Source organism: Podarcis pityusensis, assembly GCF_964106645.2.
Source record: "Podarcis pityusensis genome assembly, chromosome: 14".
NCBI classification, from domain to species: Eukaryota; Metazoa; Chordata; class Lepidosauria; order Squamata; family Lacertidae; genus Podarcis; species Podarcis pityusensis.
In genome coordinates, this window is record NC_138039.1 from 10944737 (window position 1) to 10963804 (window position 19068).

The 19068-nt window shown below is 42.6% G+C and overlaps 1 protein-coding gene across 5 annotated transcripts in view; it reads left to right on the forward strand.

The window, feature by feature from the left end:
- Positions 1-92: 92 nt before the first annotated feature.
- RSPH10B (radial spoke head 10 homolog B) overlaps positions 93-19068 on the forward strand; it is a 29862-nt gene continuing 10886 nt past the window's right edge. The window contains exons 1-16 of one of the 5 annotated variants that reach the window (XM_080980987.1): positions 93-754; positions 1818-2134; positions 4665-4740; positions 5533-5601; positions 5884-6057; positions 7228-7254; positions 7647-7732; positions 10254-10374; positions 12243-12419; positions 12690-12831; positions 14266-14387; positions 15410-15599; positions 16278-16386; positions 17277-17356; positions 17482-17630; positions 18440-18547. In XM_080980987.1, coding sequence (XP_080837113.1) covers positions 1890-2134; positions 4665-4740; positions 5533-5601; positions 5884-6057; positions 7228-7254; positions 7647-7732; positions 10254-10374; positions 12243-12419; positions 12690-12831; positions 14266-14387; positions 15410-15599; positions 16278-16386; positions 17277-17356; positions 17482-17630; positions 18440-18547 — 1875 coding nt within the window. In that variant the 5' untranslated portion in view covers positions 93-754; positions 1818-1889. The remainder of the gene's footprint in view (positions 755-1817; positions 2135-4664; positions 4741-5532; positions 5602-5883; positions 6058-7227; positions 7255-7646; positions 7733-10253; positions 10375-12242; positions 12420-12689; positions 12832-14265; positions 14388-15409; positions 15600-16277; positions 16387-17276; positions 17357-17481; positions 17631-18439; positions 18548-19068) is intronic. The other 4 variants (XM_080980988.1, XM_080980989.1, XM_080980991.1 and 1 more) reach the window with 4 other exon arrangements.

Genomic DNA, 19068 nt, shown 5'->3' on the forward strand with positions numbered 1-19068 from the left:
CCCTTAACAAACTACATCTCCCAGAATCCTTTGCAGGGTGAAGCCACGACTGTTTAAAGTGGTATCATAGCGCTTTAAATGTGTGGTGTGGATGTGGCCTTTAACAGAATTGAGCCGAGAGGAAAATGGGGACAAAGCTGGGGCACAACCAATAATTGGCTTTCCCTCCACCCACTGTTGGTTTCTCTTCCTTCTGCCCCATCAGTGCCAGTTTGGGCACCCCCACCACTGGCATAGAGCTTGTTTTGTTTTGTTTTGTTTTGTTAAGGAGGCTGTGGCAATAGGCTAATAGGTGATGGTCCCTTTAAGAGGAATAAATACTCTCCTCTCCCCCCGCCCGCCCTGAGAGTGGTTACTATGGTAACTGTCCGGGATTGAGACGCTGCAACCGCTGCTGCTGTTGTTGCTACTTAAATCTCTCTGCAGAGAGTTTCTGCTGGAGGTTGGAGGCTAGAAATTCTCTGTCTTTTTGTTTGTGTGAGTAAGCGATGGACACCAACAGCCCCATCCAAGTCTGAGGGAGGTACTTTTGAGCAACCCAGCCAGAAGAATTTTTGCGTCTTCCAAATATGTGGACTGCAATTCATTTTTTTAATAAAATCCTTTTTTAAAATAGCTTTTTTTAAAAAATATAAAAAAGCTTTTTTTTTTTTAATGCCATTACTAAGGGACTAGATCCAGCGTGCTTCCAGAAGGGAGCTTGATGTTGGAGAAGGTTTGTTCAGTTGCCGTAAACGGGTCACGAGCGCAACAGGTGTGTGTGTGTGTTTAAACTGGATTTTCCCTGGAAAGATAAATCTGAAGGGAGTGGGATATGGACTGACAATTTTGCATGTGAATGCTGCAAATAATAATAATAATAATATCATGAGGAGCACTGTTCACACAATAAGCTCTCATCTCCAGGCACCTCTATATGGTCAACTGTGTTCTATGCTGGCAAAAAACCAACAGAGTAACAATTGGGGGACGACGACACAAAAACACCTGTGTTGTGGCATGAGTGAACTCAACTGGAGAGGTTTCAACTCCTTTCCAAAAAGCCATTTCCCTATTTGCATATGTGTGTTCATTTTTATTTTTCCCACTAAAATGAACACACTTTATGTTCATTACTTAAGCATGAAATGGACTTATACAAAAGGGCAGGAGCTTTGTCTGGTTTGGCAAAAAAATGACGATTTTCGCCTCCTTCCCTGAATTCCGGTAGCAATCCTATGTGAAGAATGTTATTTATGACTTCAGTTATTGTCTGATTTAAAACAAGGAAATCCTATAGTAAGTGGCTGACAGGCCCTCTATTCTTAGAGCTCTGTTTCCCCCTCCCTTAATTCTTTTTATTGCCCTTGATACCTCTTCTGATAACCCTCTTCCCATGTAAATGCCACCTTGTAGAGTGGTGGGGAGAGCTGGATCATAGCCTCTGTCTCTTGACTTACACTATTGTTTTAAGATTATGTGTTAAGCTCTTGTTTCCCAGTGCAGTGATGCTCTATCCCATGATAAGGCAATGCTTCCCTTGGTGTTGGCCAGGCATAGGCAAACTCGGCCCTCCAGATGTTTTGAGACTATAATTCCCACCATCCCTGACCACTGGTCCTATTAGCTAGGGGTGATGGGAGTTGTAGTCCCAAAACATCTGGAGGGCCGAGTTTGCCTATGCCTGGTTTTGGCTGATGGCAAGCTGTGCTTCAACTTCCTTGTTCACCGGGTGCTTAAGAGTGTGATTGTTTTGTTGGACTCAGGTTGAGGAAGGTGTCATCAGGCATGTTTATCAACAGAATATGTATATATATATCCCCTCTCTCCCTTTACAGGATCTGTAAAGTTTGAAAAGTGAAGGAGGCAAGATATCTAGGGAGTCCTGATTTTGGTACAATTCAGCTGCGATGGGTAAAGAAAAGAAGAGAGACAGTAAGAAAGGAGAAAAGTCTTTGCCTCCTCCTCCCGCACACGAGCCCTCAGTAGAACCTGCTACTTCTGTACAGAACATCCCACCGGCTGTAAATCAAGTGGATGAACAGGCAGCAGCCCAAACAGTTCCCCAAGAAGAGGTGAAAGAGGCAGTGGCACTTCCACCCCCAGAACCCATTGAGTATGAGGAGCCGATTCTGACTCAGCTCATTGTTGAAAGGTAAACTAGAAGGACTGGGGTGGGGGGGTGGAGGACTTAGACTATGTATGTGTGGCTGGTAAAGGTAAAGGTAAAGGGACCCCTGACCATTAGGTCCAGTCATGGACGACTCTGGGGTTGCGGTGCTCATCTCGCTTTACTGGCCGAGGGAGCCAGCGTACAGCTTCTGGGTCATGTGGCCAGCATGACTAAACCGCTTCTGGCGAACCAGAGCAGCGCATGGAAACACCATTTACCTTCCCGCTGGATCAGTACCTATTTATCTACTTGCACTCTGACGTGCTTTCGAACTGCTAGGTTGGCAGGAGCAGGGACTGAGCAACGGGAGCTCACCCCGTCGTGGGGATTTGAACCACCAACCTTCTGATCGGCAAGCCCTAGGTTCTGTAGTTTAACCCACAGTGCTACCCGCATGCCTGTGTGGCTGGTACCTAAGGTTAATAACAGGCTTAAATTTATCAAGTTCATGGCAAAGGCATACATTTAAAGAACTCTCATACTACTTTAATAGCTCCTTCAAAGCATCCTGGGAAATAGAGCTCTATGAGGGGTGTCCTAACAACACTTTGCACCCTTAGCAAACTACATTTCTCAGGATTCTTTGGTGGGGGTATGACCGTTAAAGTAGTACTTTGTACTTATTCTACTGTTAAAGTAGTATAAAGATGGTTTACATGGCATTGAAGATGCGATCTTGCAATTTACTAGCTAATTAGAGGCTGTGTCCTCTTCTTTCTGGCAGTGTAAACAGAGCAAGGTAATTATAATATAATAATTATAATATATGTATTTTGAGTTTATTTGCTAATATATCCCCTACTTTAGGGTTGACATATTTCAAAAAGTAAAAAAACCAGGACACTACATTTCAGAAATTCCCCCCGGATATCAATTCTGCCTTTGAAATCCCGGATGTATGGAAGACCTACCCTACTTTAATCCAAGGGCTCAGGGCAATTTGTAAATTTCAGACAAATATAAAATGATTGTGCCCACTTTGAGATTGGGAATCTACTTAATTAGATGACTCTGTGCTGGTTTCTGAGTGAGAGTTGTTGTATTTTTGCGTACCTTACTGCCCTAAGGCAATATTTTTCATCCCTGTATCATAGAATCATAGAATCATAGAGTTGGAAGAGACCACAAGGGCCATCGAGTCCAACCCCCTGCCAAGCAGGAAACACCATCAGAGCACTCCTGACATATGGTTGTCAAGCCTCTGCTTAAAGACCTCCAAAGGAGGAGACTCCACCACACTCCTTGGCAGCAAATTCCACTGTCGAACAGCTCTTACTGTCAGGAAGTTCTTCCTAATGTTTAGGTGGAATCTTCTTTCTTGTAGTTTGGATCCATTGCTCCGTGTCCGCTTCTCTGGAGCAGCAGAAAACAACCTTTCTCCCTCCTCTATGTGACATCCTTTTATATATTTGAACATGGCTATCATATCACCCCTTAACCTCCTCTTCTCCAGGCTAAACATGCCCAGCTCCCTTAGCCGTTCCTCATAAGGCATCGTTTCCAGGCCTTTGACCATTTTGGTTGCCTTTGACCATTTTGGTTGCCCTCCTCTGGACACGTTCCAGTTTGTCAGTGTCCTTCTTGAACTGTGGTGCCCAGAACTGGACACAGTACTCCAGGTGAGGTCTGACCAGAGCAGAATACAGTGGCACTATTACTTCCCTTGATCTAGATGCTATACTCCTATTGATGCAGCCGAGAATTGCATTGGCTTTTTTAGCTGCCGCGTCACACTGTTGGCTCATGTCAAGTTTGTGGTCAACCAAGACTCCTAGATCCTTTTCACATGTACTGCTCTCAAGCCAGGTGTCACCCATCTTGTATTTGTGCCTCTCATTTTTTTTGCCCAAGTGCAATACTTTACATTTCTCCCTCTTAAAATTCATCTTGTTTGTTTTTGCCCAGTTCTCTAATCTGTCAAGGTCGTTTTGAAGTGTGATCCTGTCCTCTGGGGTGTTAGCCACCCCTCCCAGTTTGGTGTCATCTGCAAATTTGATCAGGATGCCCTTGAGTCCATCATCCAAGTCGTTATCTGCTGGGGGTTCCATTCCATTTTGCAACCTTACACCTCCAAGACTTCAGTGATGTTAGAATGAATAATTAGTACCAAGTTTTATCTTTGAATCTGTAAATGTTAAAATAAATTACTCATTCTCTGTTTTTGCTCCGTTTTTTTCCTTTATTGGGGAAGCAGGGAGAGTGGGATGGCCTTCTGCAGAATGCCACAACTTGTTGCAGAAGTTTCTCAACCCCCAAAGAGTACCCCCCCACACACTATTTAAAGGGGTCGTGTGTGTGTGTGTGTGTGTGTGTGTGTAAGTAACTGCATTTAAGTGAAAACTTTACTAGTTACACCTTCTCCACCACTGATGTACCCTGGTGAGAAAAGTTGTTTTACAATTTGATATAGATTAATGCTTCTATTTCATGCTCGAAATTATTTTGTCTGCTCATTATATGGATTTATTCAATACCAGTTAATTTTAATCTTAATAATTTCCACCCTTTGTAGCTATGAAGGAGAAAAAATCTGTGGGTTATATGAGGGAGAAGGAACAGCTTGTTTTCAAGGAGGCAATGTATACAAGGTGAGTACATTTGATGGTGGGCTCTGTATGTATGTTTTTTTTTGGGGGGGAGGGTGACCCGAACCTGTGAGATAGGCTCAGATTATTGCTTTTACTACTCCGTGGCTGTAGTGGTGTCATTACTAAGAAGCTGCTAGTGTTAGACTCTAGATTTAAGTTGTCCCTCAGGCAGCAAATGTGAGTTAAGGTCATTTCCACACCATACCTTTAAAGAACTCTTATGCTATTTTAACACTCACATCTTCCTCCAAAGAATCCTGGGAACTCTATTTTGTTAAGAGTCTCCAAACAATTCCCAGCACTAACAAACTACAGTTCCCAGGATTCTTTGGAGAAAGACATGAGTGTTAAAATAGTATTTCTATACCGCCCTTCATCTGAGGATCACAGAGCTGTTTATAATATAATACAATCTCTCTCCAGGGTTTCAGACAGGACTGTTTCTTAGCCCCCCCCCCCGAAATTCTCTTTCAGGTGTTTAGATATCCCTATTTTCCTACTGTTATTTGTTTGGAAGTTGACAAAACACAGCTATATAAATCATCACAAACTGCTATAATTATAATTCTTAGCTAAATCTTTTAAGCTTTTATGGTGTTTTATTTCTCTGGATACGTATTTTAAGTACACTTAATTATTATATTGATTGTTAACCCCAGATCAATTGCTTTTATTGTTTATGTAGAGAATTATGCAGAAATTCTGGTTTAAATATGTTGGCCATTGGCTGTAATAAACACTGATTGATTGATTGATTGATTGATTGATTGAAATCTGTGTTTCATTTTGAAGGGCATGTTTTCTGAAGGCCTCATGCATGGACAAGGAACATACACATGGGCTGATGGAGTGAAGTATGAGGTAAAGTATCATGTTAAATGGAGCATCATTGCAACTACCTTGACGGCCCTTAACTTGCAAGTACATATCTTAGACTCTTGGCCAAAGGATAATTTCCATATGCGTATATTAAATCTTATGTCTGTGCTTGTTTGTAGTGATAAACCGAGAACCTGGGCTTAATAAACCATACTTTTCAATTTTTAAAAGAAAAGGTATAATGCATAAATTTCCAGGTAAAACAAGAGATCTCTTGTTCTAGCTGTGAATCTCTTTTGTCCCTCCCCTCACCCCTCTCTCTAGGGAAACTTTGTGAAGAACCTACAAATGCATCATGGCAGTTACACCTGGCCGGATGGCAGCGTCTATGACGGAGAGGTAAAGAGCGGGATCAGGCATGGCTTTGGCATGTACAAGTGTGGCACCTACCCTGTTTCGTACATCGGCCAGTGGGTCGAAGGCAAAAGGCATGGCAAGGTAAGTAAAGCACCATGGCTGAAGCATCGCCTGGATTGCTGGGGCAATCTGGGGGCAGGAAAATCTTGCCTGTTCTGTGCTCAGAGCTGCTACCAAGTCTAGACACAGATTTAAGAATTGCTGAGTTGCCTGAAAGGGGAGAGACTCCATCAGGCAAGGCCTCCTTCCACCTGCCTTGCCCCACCCTCTAGTCTCTGCTTCTCAATTTGTATTGCATTATTTTATGTACTGTGTCTTGCCGTTGTTTTATTGATTATAGTTTAGAAATTACCGTATTTTTTGCTCTATAAGACTCACTTTTTCCCTCCTAAAAAGTAAGGGGAAATGTGTGTGCGTCTTATGGAGCGAATGCAGGCTGTGCAGCTATCCCAGAAGCCAGAACAGCAAGAGGGATTGCTGCTTTCAATGTGCAGCGATCCCTCTTGCTAGTCTGGCTTCTGGGATTCAGAATATTTTTTTTCTTGTTTTCCTCCTCCAAAAACTAGGTGCGTCTTGTGGTCTGGTGCATCTTATAGAGCGAAAAATACGGTATTTATTATAACTGCTGAGTGGATTTCTGTTTAACTTTTATATGTTATTATTTAATAATATTCAAGTGATTATTGAATGTTACTTTTTTGATATAGGTTACCTATTTTAAAGTTATGTTTTATTATCACATTTTTGTATTGCATTAGATTGTTATAAGATGTGCATTTTTTGTTTCTTCAGCTTGTAAACCGCCTTGAGTATTGTAAGATAGAAAGACGGTATACAAATTAAAAATGATGGTGATGACAAGGTGACTGATAGCAGTCCTCCTTTCACTCTTTGTGAGTTTTCTACTTTGCGATTGGTGTCATAGTTAAAAAGCAAACAAAACCGGGCCAGATCCAGACTTGAGGGGGCTCTCAGCCTCTTCTGGACCCCCTGTTAAGGAGACGTACCTTTTAATTATGGTAGGTTAATTATGGTAATTATGGCAGCCAAGCTCCAATGAATGTGTGCCAGGTGTAAGGAAGCAAGATGGCATGGTTTCCATTCTGACCTGTGTCAGTCAAATGTAGCACAATCTCCATTCTGCTGCATGTTGTCTTTAGACAAAAAAACCCAACGTTATTCCTCTTGCTGTCCAGTGTGGCTGAATTTTACATAATTAATACGCTTCCACCCCCATTTCATTCATTTCAGTGCAAAGGAAATGCAAATATGGAAACGGTAATCAGTTACATATTGTCTGTAGACAACAACAATGGTCAGTACTAATCATATTTGCAGGACTGATTTCCATTCCAGCATGCTTCCTTCCAACACCACTACCTCACAAGCTGGTTTTGAAATTGGGCAAATCTAACTGTTTTGGTTTCTCAGTTTTTCCCAGCCTTTGGTTCTCCATATTTCCACATTAGTTTTCAGTCCTCCTGAAAAATCATGACCATTTTAATGCTGTTTTCTCCTAACCTGCACTTTTTTGTATGCATTTTTTTCCCTGACATGCATACAGTATAATGAGCTTCATGGATACATACATTTATAATGCACACTTTACCTTAGTACATCCAAATGCTTAGGCACTGGTTGATTAATGCGCTTGTATGATGTGCTTTCAGGGCACCATTTATTACAACAGGGAAGGTTCTTCCTGGTATGAAGGTGACTTCGTATACAATGTAAAAAGTGGATGGGGAATAAGATGGTAAGTTTTAGAACCTTTCTGATTCAGCAGATCTTTGGACACATATCAGCAGGACACATATCTGCAGGAAACTCACATTTTCATTTATTACATGTGCATCAAGGAAGCCAAGGTACCCTCTGTTGGATTTCCCTGTTATGTCCTCATAACAGCCCTGTGAGGTAGGCTAAATGAAGAGATTGAGGACCAAACCACATATTATCATGATTGCATGTTCAAAACAATATACAGTGGTACCTCGGGTTACAGACGTTTCAGGTTACAGACGCTTCAGGTTATAGACTCCGCTAACCCAGAAATAGTACCTCGGGTTAAGAACTTTGCTTCAGGATGAGAACAGAAATCACGCAGTAGTGGCGCGACAGCAGTGGGAGGCCCCATTAGCTAAAGTGGTACCTCAGGTTAAGAACAGTTTCAGGTTAAGAATGGACCTCCAGAATGAATTAAGCTCTTAACCAGAGGTACGACTGTATTTACAATGGGCCACACATTTATTTTAACAGAAACCAGCCATATTGGCCCTTCCAACTGGATTTTGTTTGTTTGTTTAACGTAGAATGATGACCAGTCTTAAACACACCACCAAGGCAACTTGTGATTTGGCCTAAGATTTGCCAAAAGCGAGGTTCATGGCTGAGCAGAATTCATAGTATCCTCATTCCAAGCTGAGCTTATCAGTCACTATCCCACAATTACATATTAGGTACAGTGGTGCCCCGCAAGACGAATGCCTCGCAAGACGGAAAACCCGCAAGACGAAAGGGTTTTCTGTTTTGGAGGCGCTTCGCAAGACGAATTTCCCTATGGGCTTGCATCGCAAGACGAAAGCCCATAGGGAAATGCTGGCGGTCGGGAGCAAAGACTTTCGCCCACAGCCGGCCTTCAGAAGAGGACCTCTTCTGAAGGCCGGCGGGGGGCAAAAGTCTTTGCTCCCCCCCGCCTGCCTTCCCCCCCGCCTGCCCCGGGCGATCTTAAAATGCTGGCGGGCGGGAGCGAAGCGTTCGCTGCCGACCCCCAGCATTTTAAAATCTCCCCGGGACAGCAGAGAAGTCTCTGCTGTCCCGGGGAGATTTTAAAATGCTGGGGGTCGGCAGCGAAGCGTTCACTGCCGACCCCCAGCATTTAAAAATCTCCCCGGGACAGCAGAGAAGTCTCTGCTGTCCCGGGGAGATTTTAAAATGCTGGGGGTCGGGAGCGAAGCGTTCGCTGCCGACCCCCAGCATTTTAAAATCTCCCCCTGTCCCGGGGAGATTTTAAAATGCTGGGGGTCGGGAGCGAAGCGTTCACTGCCGACCCCCAGCATTTAAAAATCTCCCCGGGACAGCAGAGACTTCTCTGCTGTCCCGGGGAGATTTTTAAATGCTGGGGGTCGGCAGTGAACGCTTCGCTCCCGACCCCCAGCATTTTAAAACGCTGTTCCGAAGCGGGGCGGGGGGGGCGGGAACACCTGCCCCAGCCGCCCCACTTCCTAACACTGTTCCGAAGCGGGGCGGGGGGGGGGGCGGGAACACCTTCTGAAGGCGGGCGGGGGGCGAAAGTCTTTGTCCCCCCTGCCTGCCTTCCCAGGGGCTTTTAAATCGCCCCAGACAGCGGAGAAGTCCTCCGCTGTCCGGGGCGATTTTAAAATGCCGCCCGCCAGCATTTTAAGATCGCCCGGACAGCGGAGAAGTCCTCCGCTGTCCTGGGTTTTTTTAAAATGCTGGGGGTGGGAAGAAAAGCCCTTGTCCCCCCCCCCCCAGCCTTCAGAAGAGGTCCGGGGACAGACTGTCCCCGGACCTGGTCTGAAGGCGGTTTCCCTAGGAACGCATTGATTGATTTTCAATGCATTCCTATGGGAAACCGTGCATCGCAAGACGAAAAACTCGCAAGACGAAGAGACTTGCGGAACGAATTAATTTCGTCTTGCGAGGCACCACTGTATCCTAAATGTGAATCAAGTTGAAATGCGCTAAGTGTCAAATATGGTGTTATGCATTTGGTTGGGCTATCTAAAATACTGTGGGTAGCCAAGGACTAATGAAAAAATAATACTGGAGACCTCTCTCCCACCTTTGGAATGTAAAACCCATCAGAGTTTGGGAAGGTGGCATCTTGGGAAGCTTTTCATTTTATATGCACTTAAAAAAAAAATGCACATACTGTAGCAGCTACTGATTGAGGGGAGCAGTAATTATCGGGATTGAAGCAGGTGAGGAGGGAGTATTTAACCTTTTCTTCCTTGCTGCAATGAAAATTACTCCTCCAAGGTTGCTGTTTGCATTGGGAGTGAATCTAGTGACCTTCCAAGGTAGACTTCCTATAAACATGGAGGTTCCGTTCAGCTTTTATGGGTAATATACTTCTCCTCCACTGTAATTTTCTCTTTCCCCCTTTTAAAGCCATCTGCTGGTAGCTGCATCACATCTTGGGGAAATGACTTCATATCATCCAGAAATGACTTTATGAAATGTCAGTCTATTTTAAAACAATATTCGTTGGGATTGCCAACTCTGCTTTCTTTGTTCGTTTGTTTCCTTCGTAGTTATAAATCTGGAAATATCTATGAAGGCCAGTGGGAGAGGGACATGCGTCATGGAGAAGGGCGGATGAGGTGGCTCACGACGAATCAGGAATATACCGGGCAGTGGGTTAATGGCATACAGGTAGGGCTGAACTACTTGGATGTTAAAGTGGTACAGGTTATTTTTTTTGTGTGGAATTGTGGGAAGGAATGTGGAAATAACTAAATTAATGGTTCTTATTACCCTGAGTAGTACCGAGTTAAAAACCAAAGAGGAATGTAAATGGGTAAAATTGATGGTAATTGCAGCCAGACAGGTTATAGCGAGTAATTGGAAAAATGCAGAAGAGTTAGGGGTGAACCAATGGAGGAAAAAACTGAATAATATTCTAATTTTAGAATACCTAACTGTGAAGATACACAGAATGAAAGGGTTTAAGGTCAGTGAGAAAGAGGAGGGTTAGTTTGAGAAGATATTGAATTATTTGGGTAGGTTTGAACAATATGGGGCATTAAAATGTTAAAAGTTAAATAAACCTTGTGGAGGGAGGAGTGTTAAGGTATATAGAAGTGTACATATGGTTGATTTGAATATGTTATTATTGAATATTATTGAATAGGTATATTTTTGAATATGTATACCCAATGTATCAGCCGCCCGGGGGGGGGGGGGTTTCACTGTTTGTGTTTTGGTGGTAGGTAAAAAGTAAAATATTTTTAAAAGTGGTACAGATAGGACTCAAGTAAACATTAGATTAATTGTGTGACTTGGAGCCACATCAGGGTTTTGTTTTTAAATCCTCTCCATGGGAGGGCAATTTCCATTAGCCTGCAGTGTGGAGGGGTAGGAGATCCATCTCTTTCTTCTGCACCCAATTACCTCCTAAAGCAGCAATTGGTGATAGAAGTAAAGCTCTCATTAACATATTTGTGAAAGCTACTCATTACACGGATGATCGCCATGGCTAATAATTTCGCAAGTATCATAGGCTGTCAAAATAGGACTACCTTGTTAAATTGCACCCCACTTTTAGACGTGTAACTCATGCATGGTCCATATATTAGGGTTTCCAAAACTTGGGTCTCCAGCTGTTTTTGGACTACAGTTCCCATCATCCCTGACCACTGGTTCTGCCAGCTGGAAATGATGGGAGTTGTAGTTCAAAAACAGCTGGAGACCCAGGTTTGGAAAACCCTGGTCTATATGGAGAGCAGCCATCTTTCTTAAGTGGAATTTTACAGAAACCAGGAATGCTCCTAACTGACACACTATAAATCAGGGATAGGGAACTTCTGGCTTTCCTGATGTTCTTTGACCCCAGTTCCAATCATCCATGGACCATTGGCCATGTTGGCTTGGACTGATGGGATTTGGAGTCCAGCGGCATCTTGACGTTCCTCATCTAGCTTCTACCATATTCTCTCTGGTTAAGTTGGGAATTCTTGGGAAGTTGGGACGTCATTACTTCAACCAAAGGCGTTCTTGAAGCAATGTTGCAATGCAACAGATAATCTGTTCCACAGTGCTCCTTGGTGTTGTTCACCTAAGCATTGGCTCCCAGTACGTTTCCGAGCACGATTCAAAGTGTTGGTGCTGACCTTTAAAGCCCTAAACAGCCTCGGTCCAGTATACCTGAAGGAGCCTCTCCACCCCCATCGTTCAGGTTGGACACTGAGATCCAGCGCCGAGGGCCTTCTGGCGGTTCCCTCCTTGCGAGAAGTGAGGCTACAGGGAACCAGACAGAGGGCCTTCTCGGTAGTGGCACCCGCCCTGTGGAACACTCTCCCATCAGATGTCAAAGAGATAAACAACTACCTAACATTCAGAAGACATCTTAATATTTAACGCTGTACTGTTTTTAACACTTGATTGGGAGCCGCCCAGAGTGGCTGGGGAAACTCAGCCAGATGGGCGGGGTATAAATAATAAATTATTATTATTATTATTATTATTATTATTATTATTCTAGTGCACTCGCTGAGAGTTGGTTTTTTAAAAATCTTTTTCAGCACGGCTATGGTACCCACACTTGGTATCTGAAGAGAATACCCGGATCACAATACCCCCTAAGGAATGAATACGTGGGAGATTTCGTCAATGGGGACCGCCATGGACACGGGAAGTTCTTCTTTGCCAGTGGAGCAATGTATGATGGGCAGTGGGTTCACAATAAGAAGCAAGGCATGGTAAGATTTGGGGTATGGAGAGCTCAGAAACATGGCATGAAACCTCAGCCTCCTCACTGGAACTGTAAAACAAGTGTTGCTGCAGAATAAAGGGTTAAATAGAGCATTGGCAAAGCCTCTATATCTATCCATCAATAGCTAGTTCTCAGCATTCTGTTGCAATGCAGTGTTGCCCACAGAATCCTGCCTACAATGATGCTAACTGGTGTGTAGTTGGCCTGTTTTTATCTCTGCCATTGGGGACATAAATTTCCCTTTCCCCCCCTTCAGGGTAAGCTTGTGTTCAAGAATGGCCGTGTCTATGAAGGCGAATTTATCGATGACCATATGGCAGAATATCCATCTTTTCAAATTGACATCATGAATAACCAAGATCTGAGTGGCATTCGGACGACGAGTCCCTTTGGCACTGGTGAGGAGCCTGAAGTGTGGCGGAAAGTAATTTGGGTGTGTAGCACCTTGGACCCTCCAAGAAGTTGCTGAACTACAACTCCCCACAGCGCCAGTAAGCATGGCCAACGGCCATGAATGATGGGAGCAGCAGTTCAGCAACATCTAGAAGACTAAAGGCCCCTCGCACCTGGACTAAAGTGAGGGCAGCTGGAGTTAAAATGCATTTAAAAAATGTATTTTATGAGAGTGAATATGTTTAGAAATGCACATTTTTGTGAGGATTTCAGTATCGTATGTGTGGAGTAGAATTATGGCGGACACCAGTGTCGTGTGGTGAATTTTTTCTTAGGGGAACAGTTAGGAACAGAGGCGCCAGCTTACGAGGGCAATTATGGGGGTGTTGCAGGCATGAGCCTCGCACCTCCCTCCCTAAGCCAGACAGAAGCTTCCCGGGCTTTGGGAAGGAGATGCTAGGGGAACATTTAGGGGGCTGGCCTTGTCCCCCTAGTCCACTGACCACACGCCACTGGTGAACACAGGCAACACAACGTCAACTCGAGAAAGGTTAATAGCGCAATCCTTTTTCTTTCTTTTCAAAATCATTTTTATTTGATTTTTCAAATATAAATTTACAACAAAATCAATCACAAATCCATACAAAGAGATTTCTCTGAATCTCAAGACTCCATCCCCTCCATGGGTCCTAATTTCAACGCTTACAACTGCATATCAATCCGTTCTCCACATTTTTGTCCATCTCGTTTATCCATAGTATTTGTTACTTTACAAGCGAGATTAAAATCCTGCTCATGTTTCCATTTGCTTACAATGGTCTCTTAAATAAATTGTAACCCCCATTCTTTTTTAAAGTTCTTGTCCTCTTGCTTCCTGAGCTTCCCAGTTAGTTTTGCCATTTCAGCATAGTTCATCAACTTGGTTTGCCATTCTTCCCTGGTCAGGATTGTTTCTTCTTTCCATCTCTGGGCTAATAACATCCGTACAGCCATTGTCGCATGCATAAATAGTATTTTCTGATCCTTTGGAATCTCGGTACCTATAATTCCTAATAAAAAAGCTTCTGGTTTTCAAAGGAACGTTATTTTAAACATTTTTTCCCCAGTTCATTATATATCATATCCCAAAAGGTTTTTATTACCTTACACGTCCCCCAGATATGATAAAAGGGACATTCTTTATCTTTACATTTCCAGCAGGTATTTGTACTTGCTCTATACATTTTTGAATAGCGCAATCCTAACCATGCCTGCTCAGTCCTGTTGAATTCAATAGGTCTTGCTCCCAGGTAAATGAGGTTAAGATTGCAGCTTGATTAATCCATCAGGTGTCCACCGGGGTCCTCAGGTCTGCTTGTGCCGATGTTGCTCTTTAAATTTTTGTAACAAATAATTCTCAGATTGATTTCTTTCCTCCCACCACCTGCCCCGCTGCGAAGAAAGTATCAAAGTTGTTGATGGCCCAGATAGTACATCTGCACTGGGAACGAATATAGAAATAGATATATCAACTTTGTTGGCTATATTTCCAGAAGAAAACAGGGAAGAAGAAATCAAACAGGTAAAAGGGCTTTACATTTATGATATGTTTTTTAAAAAACGATTTTTAATTTCAAGGAACAAAACATACCCGTACAAGAAAAATACAGCTTGGTAGTTGTACAGAAAAGAAAGAAAAATAGAGGCTGATGGTTGTAGTTTTTAGACCTACCAAAAAAGGCACTGAAATGAAGGTTCCATGAGTTGATGGAGGGTGAAAACCGTATTTGATTGCCTTAACAAAATCAATAATATGATACCAGGTTGTACAGAACAGGCATGTCCAACTAGTCGATCATGATCTACTGGTTGATCGCGGGATGTCCATGGTCGATCATGTGATCCTTAGCGACCCCCCCCCCCAAAAAGAGCTCAACAACTTTGCCTGTCAATGACAATGGGTAGATCACAGGCGGCATTATTATACTGTGAGTAGATTGCAGTCTTTTGGGAGTTGGACGTGCCTGGTATAGAAGGTGTGAGTCTTCCCTTCATGCAGTGTTGGAAATGTAAACCTTCAATCTCTCTGTCAGTCCATCCATCTCTTAATATCTGGGCAGGATTCACCCACCAGCCCTATTGGTGGACCTCTGCTTGTGCAATATGGCTTTCCCTCCACTCTCCCCCAACACCCCTTAAAATTATCTCTGCATGGGGTCAGGAAATTGCCCAGAACAGCACACTGGAGCAGGAGATGATTTGGTCTGGCAGACTGAAATGCTTGAGCTGATGGAACATTCAATGTAGCACATCATTGAAATCCTCCTTTAGTCTTAATTATTGCTACTGATCATAGAGTCTTCAAGGTAGACTACAAAAGGGACAATAATAATAGTAAGATAACACAGAGACACAATTAATGCATAGAAAAACCCTTTCCCCAAAGAGCTTCATTAATAAGTCAGACTGGCAAATATTAATAAATATGAGGCATATAAATACAAAAATATTTTATTATACATATCTACCTTATTTAATACGACAAAATACTTATACTTTTTTATTACCGATTTTCTATAGAAAACTATATATATTTGTCTCCAGACAGAGTTTGCTGTACTGAGATATATCTCGGAACTGAGGCGAATCTACACCTTCTACAGCAGCTTAGGATATGACCATTCTCTTGATAACACTTTCCTGATGACGAAGCTTCAGTTCTGGCGATTTCTAAAGGACTGCAGATTCCACCACTGCAACCTTACGCTTGCCGACATGGATAGGATCCTGAATGGTTTGCATTCCTAATAGAATAGACTGTCCATGTTATTTTAGTAGTGGCAGAGCAGCAACCAATAAGCATGGGCAAATAGCCCATTTGCAACTTAATGAAGCCAACGCCTTGCGTTGAAGTTCAATGATTGGCCCAGTTCGCATGTGTCACTAAATCATGGTGTGGCGGTAAATGGAAGAGCCTCCACAAGTTTAAGCAAAGCCTTAGGTTTGCGTGTGTACACACACACACACACACACACACACAGAGTCACCCCACATGTCCCAATCAGGGGGTTGGATCCTGCCTGTCGTTGGCTCTGGCTTCACCTGCTGTTGGTCTCCCTTGCTTCTGCCCTACCAGTCCCGATGGGCACAAGCCACCACCACGTGGGGTGAGCCTCATATTATGACTTTACTTTTGGTACAGTTCTCTTGCTATTGTTCAGTTAGTGTAGCCGGTAATCCATACTGGATGGAAGGGATATAACTGTTTTATGTGCATGACATAAGCCAGTTTTCAGAATGTCTTTACCCTAAAATAATTATAATTAATTACACAAAACATAAAATACACACCAAGATTTTCAGTTAAAGTCAGGAATGAAAACAAGTTGACCTAAAAAAAACCAACTCAAGTTAGAACTCTACCTCTGCATTGCTCACTGTATACAGTACAGTGTTTCTGTTTGTTTTTCAGATAAAACATTACTTGAAGAGATTCACTCTCCATATGAGACTTTGCTACTCCGAATGTTTTTGACATATCTCATCTATTTGTCCTTCCACATCTATCATAAGGAGTTTGAGTAAGTGGCTTGTCCATCAGCTAAGGTAGCGTCGAACCTGAGAATAGTTTGCTGAAAAGTCACCAGTTTAAAATCTCAACACAAGGCACCTCCAGGCTGTCAGTAGGTTGCTGGAGGGGTTCAAGTGTATATTGGATAATTAGAATTGTGCCATTAAAGTAGATTAAAGTGCTGTGTTGCCCTAGGTCAAAAAAATCCATTTCTGAAAAATAGACTTCTAGAATTTTGGAAAGTGACAGGTAATTGCCTTGAAAAGTGTTGAATGAGCAAATGATTAATGGGAAGATGTACAAACACTCCACAAGCAAATCAGGATTAATGCTTGTCATGGAACTTCCCTGCAAACAAATTGGAATGAATGTTCAATTCAGTTTTTAAAATGATTTATTTGATTCTTCCAACATATAACATGTACACACAGAGACACACAAAATAATATATATAATAAAGTAAAACGGGCACAAGGTTTGAAGCATAAAGACTCTTTTGAAACTGACTGGTATGGCTTTATTATATATGTTCTTAGAATGAAGACAAAGAACATTATAAAACCTTTTGCTTAATGTAAACTGTTGATTGCCTTCTATATAAACGGTTGCACACGATAGGAACTTAGAACGTTGTTTGGATGTTCCTTCGGATGCAATGCCCAACTCCCATCTTCTGGATTAGGGAGGGATAGTTTCTAAAAAATTATTGTTTTTGGATCCATAAATAGTCAACATAGTTTTAAAAAAACAAAACAAAAATAACCAAACCAATTAGCTGATGAAAAACTGCAGCCCTGCAACACATAACTCTAAAATGCAATCTCTTCTGAATTTCTGAAACCTGTTTCCTCCGCATATCGCAGTAGTGACTGCTATATCGAATTCCTGTTTTAACTCCAGCAATACGAGTCCCCGCCTCTTCAAGTGCTTCTGCAAGTTGATGGTCAAGAATATCTGTCCTAACGCCTGCCAAATAAAAGGTGGGCTATGCATTTTGGTTTGGTTTGGTTTCCTACATTTCCCCAGATTTCATTTACGCACAGATGTTTGGGCCTTTTTCATCATCTGGCTCTTCTCCCCAACCTGCCCCCGTTTGCCTCTGCAGGCATCTTGTTCAGTGACCGGCAACAAACAGTCTATGCTATCAATTACATTGACAAGTGTTGGGAGATATTCAGGGCCTTTTGTCGACCAAATCCCGTTGCTCCGTACGAACCGACCATGAAGATGAGGCACTTCCTCTGGATGCTGAAAGTAATCACCATCTCAAGGATTTATTTCGGGTCTTGTTAGCGACGGATGTTATCTGTCAGTGTTGGTTCATCTCAGGTTCTCATTTTTCCTGTCATCTATTCTCTGCATTTCCACATCAGTTTGTTACAGTGGTGCCCCGCAAGACGAATGCCTCGCAAGACGAAAAACTCGCTAGACGAAAGGGTTTTTTGTTTTTTGAGCTGCTTCGCAAGACGATTTTCCCTATGGGCTTGCTTTGCAAGACGGAAACGTCTTGCAAGTTTGTTTCCTTTTTCTTAACACTGTTAATACAGTTGCGACTTGACTTCGAGGAGCAACTCATAGAACGCGGTGTGGTAGCCTTTTTTGAGGTTTTTAAAGACTTTGGTGATTTTTGAAGCTTTTCCAAAACTTTCCCGACACCGTGCTTCGCAAGATGGAAAAAATCGCAAGACTACAAAACTCGTGGAACGAATTAATTTCGTCTTGCGAGGCACCACTGTATTTTGGTATTTTTTTTAAAAGCCCTCATGAAAAATTATCAATATTTTAGCACAAATTTCTCATACTATACAATTGCATAGAATTTTTTCAGTTTTTGTATGCAATGGCGGCCTAATATACACATTTTCACAAAGCATGTTTAACCTAATATCGGCATGTTTTCACAAATATATGCCTTCGTATTTACAGCTTATTGTAGCTTTTGCATTTTTAACACATTTTGGCCCATGTATCATTTGGGAGAACATGAACTAGGTAGCAGCACATGCCAAATTGAGAAATTTGGATAACACTAACCATTTTGTTGTTGTCGCTTCATTCTCCAGGATTTAAGACTCGTAAGCAAGCAGTTAACCGCTACCAAAATTGTGAATATACTGGCCAAAGACAGCCCTTGTGTGCGTGATGGAGATGACACTAACTTAGAACATGAGGTATATGTATTTCGGGAAAGTGTGGGGAAATATGGTCTGGGTGTAAATTTCTGCAGCTACGCTGAAAAGAGCCAACCCACTTCAGGAGCTGGTTGGGCTTGGACTGTCCTTCGCCCAGAAGGAACTTTGTTTAAGAAGAAAAGCTTTTGCTAGTTAATCAATATGATGAGTCATATAAGATTCTAATGTAGAGCTGAGCCACTCTAAGTGGGACTTTGGGCGAGTGAAATTAAACTGCCCCATTTGCTTTTTCCTGGCGTCTGTTCCATGATCCGGCCAGCATCAATTGCCCACCAGGCATCATTCCCCCTTCTACCACAAAGATCCAGAAGCATGGTCCTCACTCTGATTTGGCATCGTTATTGTTAAGTTGTGGGTGAACATATCAGACGACACAGCGATTCTTCAAACAGCTCTTGTTTATTCACAGGCCAGAACAGAACTGAACTGAAGGGTTCATTATTAATGATTCTGGAGCAGATCATTAAGCAAACAGTCTGTGAGCACCTAGAAAGACCAAT